Source organism: Juglans regia, chromosome 11, assembly GCF_001411555.2.
Source record: "Juglans regia cultivar Chandler chromosome 11, Walnut 2.0, whole genome shotgun sequence".
Classification (NCBI taxonomy): domain Eukaryota; kingdom Viridiplantae; phylum Streptophyta; class Magnoliopsida; order Fagales; family Juglandaceae; genus Juglans; species Juglans regia.
Window position 1 is genome coordinate 7,443,871 of NC_049911.1, and position 9,529 is coordinate 7,453,399.

A 9,529-nucleotide genomic window follows, 5' to 3' on the forward strand; every position below is an offset into this window, starting at 1 on the left:
TGGGTTTTCAAATCTTTTAGGCAAATCTTTTGCAAGGGGTCAAATGAAATATGCTTATCTAGTAGTGCCATGGGGAAAAAAAGATTGTGCCACTTCTTTTTTCTCATACACAAATTCAGTTTTAGCTGTCCTATTACACGCAGTTTGGGACTAGCCTCAAGCCCGTTTGAATATTAAAAATGTTTTATCTTAGCTTATCATTATAATTTTTTTTTTCTCATACAGAAACTCCATTTTAGCTGTCGTATTATGGTGACCTTGGGGCTGCCCTGTTTGAATAGTTAAAGTATTTCATCTCAGCTCATCATGACAATTTTTTCAAAATTTCATATAAAATATAATAAACAATTCAACTTTCTTAATTTTTAAAATAATAATAATATTAAAAAATAATATTCTAATAATATTTTATTCAACTTTTATATCAGTTCATCTCATTTCGACTCATTATCCAAATGACACCTCAAATGTTCTGAGTTTTAATTAACTATGTGCTCGATAATTCTATTCAGATTGTAGATTTCATAACCTACTTTATTTTAAATTCTAATTTACAGTAATATATCCAACCCTATTATTACGCCCACTATCACACTGTTGTTGGCCTTACCAAGGAACCAAAGACAATACGCTACGACATTAAACATGCTGGCTGGATCAAAGCACTGCAAGATGAGATCCAAGCTCTCCAAGACAACAACACTTGGACACTCGTGCATCGTTCCCCTCACATGGATGTTATTGGTTGCAAGTGGGTCTTCAAGACCAAAATCAATGCCAACGGTACTCTCAATCGGTTGAAAGCTCGCCTTGTTGTTAAGAGCTTCCACCAAATTGATAGTGTCAATTATACAGAGACGTTTTCTCCTATAATCAAGCTCGGCACCATCCGGATCATTCTCAATATTGCCCTTGTTCGCCATTGGGATATTCGCCAACTTGATGTCAAGAATGTCTTCCTCCATGGTGATCTCCTAGAGGACGTGTTTATTTACTAATCTCCAACTTTTATCCATCCTACTTTTTCTTCTTATGTTTGCAAGTTAAACAAGGCCTTATATGGCTTAAAACAGATCCTTCGTGCCTAGTTTGATAAATTTAGTACTTTCCTTATTGCCTATGGTTTCCAGTATAGCTTTGCTAACCCTTCATTTTTCATATATCACTCATCTCTAGGCGCTATTTTTTTTACTCTTATATGTAGATGATATTCTTCTCACCGAACCCCTCACATCTTAATGCCTTCATTAGTACTCTCAGTCAACAGTTTGCAATGAAAGATCTGGTTCTCATACACTATTTTTTAGGCATTCAAGTCACCCGCAACTCCTAGGTGTAGTCTTATCTCAATCTAAGTATGCTCTTGAGATGTGATTAAAAAAGTGATTATTAATGAATTTGTATTTTTTCTTAATGATTAAGGATGTTGAAAAAATGCTTTAAAAAATCATTTAAATTAGTGTGCATATTTGAGAAGCACATTTGGTGCCGCCTAACATTATCCTAAAATAAAATAACAATATCGTAATAGGATTGGCCAGTCAACTCTGATCTAGATGGGACTGATAAACTGATTGCTAACTTTCCAAATATTAAAGGAGGAAAAGGTTCGCACATTCTTTTAAGAAAAATGCTACTTTGCCCACTCAATTTGCTACCCCATTTTAACACCTTATGTATTTTATTTTATTTTATTTTTTTCTTTACTTAATAGTTAAGGAAGTGACTATTAGTGTATTGATATTTTTTTATATATTTTAAAAATGTTTTAAAATGATAAAAAAAATACAAATAAAAAATTTTTTAAAAAAAAATAGAAAGGTGATTTTGGCCTAGTGGTAAGTTGAAGCGGGCTACTCTGAGTGGCAAAGTAGCACTGCTCTTCTTTTAATATGCCTGAATGGCCGTGAGATTTGGGTGATCTCTCCAAGTGGTAGTTCGAATAGTGACTACAAAGCCTCTTACATTAAAATTAGGAGGGATGCTAAAAATCATCTCACACAGTACATTTTATATATTTTAGATTTTATTTTATTTTATTTTTATTAAACTAATTAAGTTGTTCTGCTCATCATTCATACATCATGTACTTTTTATGAAAAAAAGAAAAAAAATAAAATAAAAGAGATATGGTGTGTGTTGTATGGAGTGATAAGAAAAATTAATATAAAATTAGAATTTATAAAAGTTTAGGGCTCATATTGTAGGACTTATTGATTTAGTTTATTGTAAAGTAATTAATGAAATCACGACGTGGTGATATGTGATTGGAGAGCATAAAAACCATTTTTGCAGATAAAAGATTGAGATCAGAGGGGTTGAAAAAAACCCCCTAATGAATTGTAAATGATATATGGTAGATTTTTATAAGATTTTAAAGCTTTGCTTTTGTAAGTAATATTAGAGAAATACATTATAAACCCTTTTACACATGACACACATATATTTAGGAGGGTGGTCGATATTGTTATATTAGAAATTTGTGGAAAAAATGTAAAGGAACACTGCTAAGTTTGGTCGATGTTAACCCAAGGGAAATTTATCTGAATTAAATCTAGAATTGCTTTGCTGATCTCTTTTGTACAGTTTGAATGAAGAGTTGTATCTCATAATTAATGTACAACTGTTATAGAGCACTGCAAATCTCATACTTTTGCATTCTCAAATTAACGTCTTGTCCAATTGTTGGCATTAAGAATTGATGAAGCCTCAATTTATACATGAATTGCTCCATTTAAACAACTTGGCCTGGAGTACTGATCCACCTCACATATTTTAATTCCTTAACATGCCTTAGAAACGAATAGGTACAACATTATGACTTACCAAACCACAAAGATGATGCCTAATTTCTAATTTTTTTTTTCCTGGAATACTGGTATTAATATAGAATTCAGAATGGGGATGTTGAGGTACAAGGAGCACCCCGCACTCTTTCACCTTCACGTTCGAGCTACTTGTTTTAACTGATGCTCCAATATAGCTCCATCCATCGAAATTATTTGACTGCTCCAAAAACCACTTGGCTGGTAGATACACCCCAAACCCAATTGGCCCTACAGAAGGGTCTTCGGGGGCACGAAGGACTAAGGGTTCTTTCAGAGGACCTTCATTAGTCTCAAAATGATAAACAAACTCAACAAACTGGCCTTCATCTGGATGACTATCCTTGAAAATCCTTGGATCTGAATTCTCTATCTCATCAACTTCATAAATAGTAAAATGAACATATGCCTTCCACTTACTATTATTATCTAAGTTTGGATGGATTTGAAGTGTTACATGAGAACCAAAACTTCTCATGTTGAACCACTGTGGAATTTCAGCTCCCAAGTAAGATGCACACATTACCTTGGGCTTAAAACAATTATTTTCCTGCATGTGAAGTAAGAACAAAAAATAGAAAGATGTTAATTGGAGTATATTAAATAACCACTCCCACAAAACATCTTATGAAGAGATCAAAGAGACTCACAACGTCATAGCCTTTTGTCTGCAAATTACTCTCTTCATGATTCAAGCTTCTAATGTAGTAGACTCTGTCATCAAAACCAATATAAAAGGCCCCAATAGAGTCATCATTGGTCATAAACATTTCTTGCATAGAACAAGCATCATTTGAGCCAAACTCTGGCACTGCGAAAAACTTAGTGAATTTGATAGCAGTTCCACTTTTATACAATTGTTCCAGATACACCTCACCATTTATGTCTTCAATTCCACCAAGTGCTAGGCAATTAGATACATCCAGAATTTTAAGAGAAGACAAACTACAAATAACACTCAAAAATTTTGAGAGCTTTTTGCAGTTATGTAAAGACAATATAGAAAGGCCGCATAAACTCTTAAATGATGGGGGTAGTTCCTTTATGGCAGTACCATCCAAATAAAGTAACTGCAATGAAGTCATGTTTCCCACAATGTCTGGGAACTTCTCAAATCTTGAACAATCAGAAAGATAAAAATATTCAAGAGACTCCAAGCTAATCTCATTTGGAAACCTTTTAAGGCGTTTGCAAGCATGTAGATTCAATCGTCTAAGCCGTTTGAGAACACCAATAGATTTGTGGACCTTAGATAAACTTGTACAACCTTCAAGGTCTAGTGTCTCAAGACTTGGGACTCCGGTGAAATCTGGTGTCTCCAGCAAGTTTTGAGAGCCGCTAAGATCAAAGCGTTTCAAACTCCCAAAACTCTATTATAGAACAATAAATATTGAACAAAAAAAGCATTAACGAGCTTAGTACGATTAGTAGAAAGAAGAACAAGAAGAACAAGAAGAAAACACCTTACACTAATTCCCTTCCATAGTTGCTTCATGTGACTGCATGGAAATCTAAGTTCAATAAGATTGTCTGCTTGAAAGATGTTTGACAAGGATTTTGAAGGATATTCAGACCATTCTAGCACCCGTAACCCATGTGTTGGCATGAATCTTAAAGGGTCGGCACTGTGCCAATGCAGATTCAATAACTTATGATAGAGATTAGAAAAACTTATGTTGACAAAACTTGTGTTGTGAATTTTAAGAATTCTCAATTTCTTCATCTTTGAGAAGGCTCTAACACTGAATCGTTCCTCATTTTGATTAACTGAGTTTAGCACTATGCCTTCAATCACGTCAGTTCCCTAAAAACCAAGAACAATAAAATTGTGTGAGAAATATTTACAAAAAACTTAAGAGTTAGAATGAAAATACACTATACATTTATATCTGGATTAATCCACTTACAGTATTATTCTTCAACACATGAAGGACATCCTTATAATGCCACAATCTACTACGCCGGCCAGGCTCTTTGGGAGATTCATCATAAATTATTTCTTGACCCATTTTTTGTAGCAAATCATGCATCATCAACCTTTTTGATGAGATGGTTATAAGACATTTCTCCATTAGAATATCAATATTGAGGTATGGGTAGTAACCAAAACTTTCTAATATATCCATTAAAATGTTATCTAAAAGCTCTCCATTGAAAAAACAAGCAATATCTAAAAACAGTTTCTTTTGCAAATCCTCCAATCCATCAAAACCTACTTGAAGTATATCTAAAATTCTTTTATTAGGATTTGCTTTCAGTTGATCCCAAGCACCTTTCCATGCATTTGTTCCTCTACCAAACAAGGAGGACCCTAAAACTTTGAGAGCTAAAGGAAGGCCTTGAGCATATTTCACAAAGCCTTTGGATAAATCAACATAATTTTCTTCAGGATAAGCTTTCTTGAAAGCTGCCAAACTAAAGAGCTGCAATGCTTCATGATTATTCAACTCATTAACCCTATAGATATCATTCACTCCATGTCTTTTTAATAAATGGTTATCTCTGCTCGTTAAAATGATTCTACTCCCTGGACCAAACCAATCATGGCTCCCTGCTAATGCTGTTAGATGTTCTTCTCTGTCCACATCATCAAGGACTAAAATTACTTTTTTATAACATAGTCTATTGCGTATCATATTCATTCCCTCACGATCATCCCATATGTTTATTGCCTTTTCCATGAAGATCTTAGAAAGAAGTTGTTTTTGTAAAGAAACTAAATCACGATTTCTAGTTTCTTCTCTAATATAGGCAATAAAGCTGCTAGCTTCAAATTGGTGAGATATTCTATCATAAATGACTTCTGCCAAAGTTGTCTTACCCACTCCAGCCATACCATGAATTCCTATAAAGCGAACATCATCCAATCCAATAGCAAGTATGTTCATCATTTCCTCCACACGGGATTCTATTCCAACAAGGTCCTTGGAAAGAGTTGAAAAGTTACGACTCAATCCTTGAAGTATCCTTTTAATGATTTCTTGGACAATTGTTGATTCATACCTGGGAAAAATGATAAGATAATTAATTATTATGAGATAGTGATAGCCTTTCAAGAGCCAAATGTATGATAATGTATTAATGTGCAATATAGCACATTATACGGAGCATGGTTTTGGCATTTTGGTTGTAACCTCCATGCTCCATTTGTATATGGTATTACTCTACCCCAAATAAGGGTTGTTAATAAAATTAGAGTACTGTTCTCATGTCTACAATATTATAGCACCCTAATAATGTTTAACTTTTGACCCTTACATTTCCATTGTGTTTGGGTCAGAATTAGTTGAGTTTGGGTGTTGTTTCTAAATGTGAATCCATAGGAGAATGGTAGGTTTTGGTAAGGAATCAGGGTTTCTTGGTGCGTTGATGATTTGGGAGTTGTTGTTGATGTCAAATTCAAAGGGACAAGACATCATGATGTAGTTTCATATAATTGATTGTAAAGTACAAGGGAATTGGCTTAGGGAGCAATGTAATGATATGTAGTCAAAAGTAACTGATGCATATAGTAAAGTGGCTAGAGGAAGGAAGTTGTAGCTCTGAGGATGAAGGGATGCCATAGAAATGCTGACTTTTACAGGAATAGATATGGATGCAAATTATGAAGGTAGTCAAGTCCCTAGAGAGGAGGAACCATGAGTGATGATACAATTAATAGTTAGACAAATATACATATTTTAAAAAAATCCAACCAAGAGGGAAAATTGGGTGATGGCAATAGCTAAATTGCCAATCGTCGAAGATGAAATGATTAATATTAGGGGGCAAGCACCAGTTGAATGGGCAGGCAAATCTCCCTCATCGTTTCCCTAAATTCGTGGTCATCCACAACCAAAAGCAACCGAATAGATCTTGATTCAGAAACATTAAATAGATCATCAAATGTTCAATCTGAATCTAGCGTACTACGTAAAGCCATATCAGTTAATAAATTTATTTTTGTGAAATCTCTTACGGGAGGTTTGGATACTGAGTATAGAAGAGATGAGTTGAGATGTTATTATTTTTTTGAGATTTGAAAAAGTTAAATTGTTTATTATATTTTGTATGAAAATTTGAGAAATTTGTAATGATCTAGATGAGATAAAATGAAATTGAGAAGAAATGTTTTTCCTATCCAAACCTAATCGTGGCAATAGTACTTCTCTAATAAAAAAGTAATAGATCATAAGGATCAAATATTAAATTTATTTAATTAAAGGGATTAGATTTCACATCAATAATTTATAATTTTTGTCACGTGAGCTAGATTGCTAACTGATCAACGCGAGCCTAACATGTGTATTTATATGGATCCAATTAAATTTGATTGGTGCAATCGACTGGAATCCAATTTTATGGGGGTAAATATTTGAGAATCTCCAACTTATCCATACATGCTCTCGCTATAAGAATAATAAAAAAAAATGTTACCTAAGATGAAAATGCCATCCGGATATGTTGCCCACTTCTTTGAAAGCAACTCTCCACGTTTGCATCTTCTCCATATCAATATTAGGGTCTTCTTCATGCCTAGCACAAGCTTCTGCAAAAGCCCCAGTTTGGTTTCGTACCTCAGAGGGATCAACATGGTAGAAAATAGGCAAAATTGTCAAACTCGTCTCTCTCATGCATTTGACAATCTGGGCAAGTTCAGTCAAGCACCATCTTGAGGAAGCATAGTTTTTTGAGATAATGGGGATGGCGTACATAGATTCACGTATTGCTTTCAAGAGCTCTTGAGAAATATACTTTCCTCGCTCAAGTTTCTCGTCGTCTTTATAGGCAATAATGCCTTTCTTTTCTAAAGCAGTGTATAAATGGTCTGTAAAACTCTTGCGGGTGTCTTCGCCATGGAAATTGAGGAAAACATCATGTATCCATCGAGGTCTTGGAGAAGTGGAAGAAGACGGTGGTACTGATGATGAGGCTCTTTGAGAACTTAGGGGAACCATTGGACACTTGAAAAAAAAAACTTGTTTGAAGAAATGTTTGCTAGTAATTTGGAGATCACTAGGAGAATTATGAGAAGAGCTAGCACTAACAGGCTAGCTAGATATATATATATATATATATATATATCTATATAGGAAAGAGGTGTTAAGATATAAAATGATAAAATCTACCTCTTTCCATAAGCTTAAGCTTTTGGGACAAGTGGTGATTTCACATGTTGAGGAATAATCCCACATTGGTTGTGGACAAGGTCTTGGGCATGTTTATAAGCATTGAGCAATCCTCTCTTATATAACCGGTTTTATGAGATGAGTTAGCCCATGAATTTCATCATGGTATCAGAGCCTGCCACAGGACGAATGTGGGCCTACACTACTTACCCCGTGACAAGGACCAGAAAAAATACTGGCCTGCACGTGAGGGAGGGTGTTGAGGAATAATCCCACATTGGTTGTGGACAAGGTCTTGGGCATGTTTATAAGCATTGAGCAATCCTCTCTTATATAACCGGTTTTATGAGATGAGTTAGGCCCATGAATTTCATCAAGAGGCTCCCTTGCTTTGCAAACTATCAAACAGTTTAACAAACATCACCATTAGTGGGAATCAGGCCAGCTTGATCATGGGTTGATGTTAATTTCAACCTAGAAGACGTAAACAAGACGGAAGAAAATTTGAGATCAGTTGACTTGGACAATTGATCATGCACATTAATGGTCTTGGCCCATGATAGGAACAATACCGTTAGAAATATGCCAGCTATATGTAATGAAAAGTGATGCTCTGCAAAAGTCATCCAGAAAGAAAACGAAAGATTCTTATTTCTATCTTTTTCTCTCTTTTTTCATTGCAAAAATTAATTTACATTTCACACGGAATTGTTACGGAGAGAGATATTTTATAATTGGTACTGCTAAGTGTTTTGGGTTTTCAATTCTTTTAGGCAAATCTTTTGCTAGGGGTCAAATGAAATATGCTTATCTAGTGGTGCCTTGGGGGAAAAAAAGATTGCGTCACTTCTTTTTTCTCATACATAAATTCTGTTTTAGCTGTCGTATTACAGGCACCTTGGGTTGCCTCAAGCCCATTTGAATAGTAAAAATATTTCATATTAAATCATCTTTACAATTTTTTTTTTTTTTTCTGATACACAAACTTCGTTTTAGCTGTCGTATTACAGGCACCTTGGGGCTGCCTCAAGTCTGTTTGAATAGTGAAAGTGTTCATCTCAACTCATCATTATAATTTTTTTAAATTTTTACATAAAATATAATAAATATTTTAATTTCTCAATTTCTAAAATAATAATAATATTAAAAAATAATATTCTAATAATATTTTATTCAACTTTTATTTCATTTTATCTTATCTCGACTCATTTTCCAAACGACACCTCTGTTATTCCTAGTTTCAATTAACTATGTGCTCGATAATTCTATTCAGATGATAGATTTTGTAACCCACTTTATTTTAGATTCTAATTTACAGTAATATATCCCCAATCCAATTATTATGCAGGTAACTTGTTGGATTTGTGATAAAGAATTTTTTGCTTGCTTGAGATCTTGATGGCTCTGTCTCGCTCTTGCTAGAAAATAGAAACATAATTAACGCTTTTAGAAATCTATTAAAGCATCAACCATTTTTTCAAACCTGGAAAATGATTTTGTCGAGTGCAATTGGGATGACAAAGATATTTGATGGGAAGTTCAAAATATTAGACCCAGTTGTCTCTAGTGAAGATGGATGGTTCAATTTGAACTAAT

At 34.2% G+C, this 9,529-nt stretch overlaps 1 protein-coding gene across 1 annotated transcript; it reads right to left on the reverse strand.

The window, feature by feature from the left end:
• Nucleotides 1-2,656: 2,656 nt before the first annotated feature.
• On the reverse strand, nucleotides 2,657-7,819 carry LOC108993549 (disease resistance protein RPV1-like). Its single transcript, XM_035695552.1, has 5 exons — nucleotides 7,242-7,819; nucleotides 4,733-5,828; nucleotides 4,294-4,629; nucleotides 3,476-4,195; nucleotides 2,657-3,375 (listed from the first exon to the last, which is right to left on the reverse strand). Exons 1-5 carry the CDS (start codon nucleotides 7,760-7,762, stop codon nucleotides 2,794-2,796), a joined length of 3,255 nt encoding a protein of 1,084 aa, XP_035551445.1. The 5' UTR covers nucleotides 7,763-7,819; the 3' UTR covers nucleotides 2,657-2,793.
• Between the last annotated feature and the right edge of the window lie 1,710 nt (nucleotides 7,820-9,529).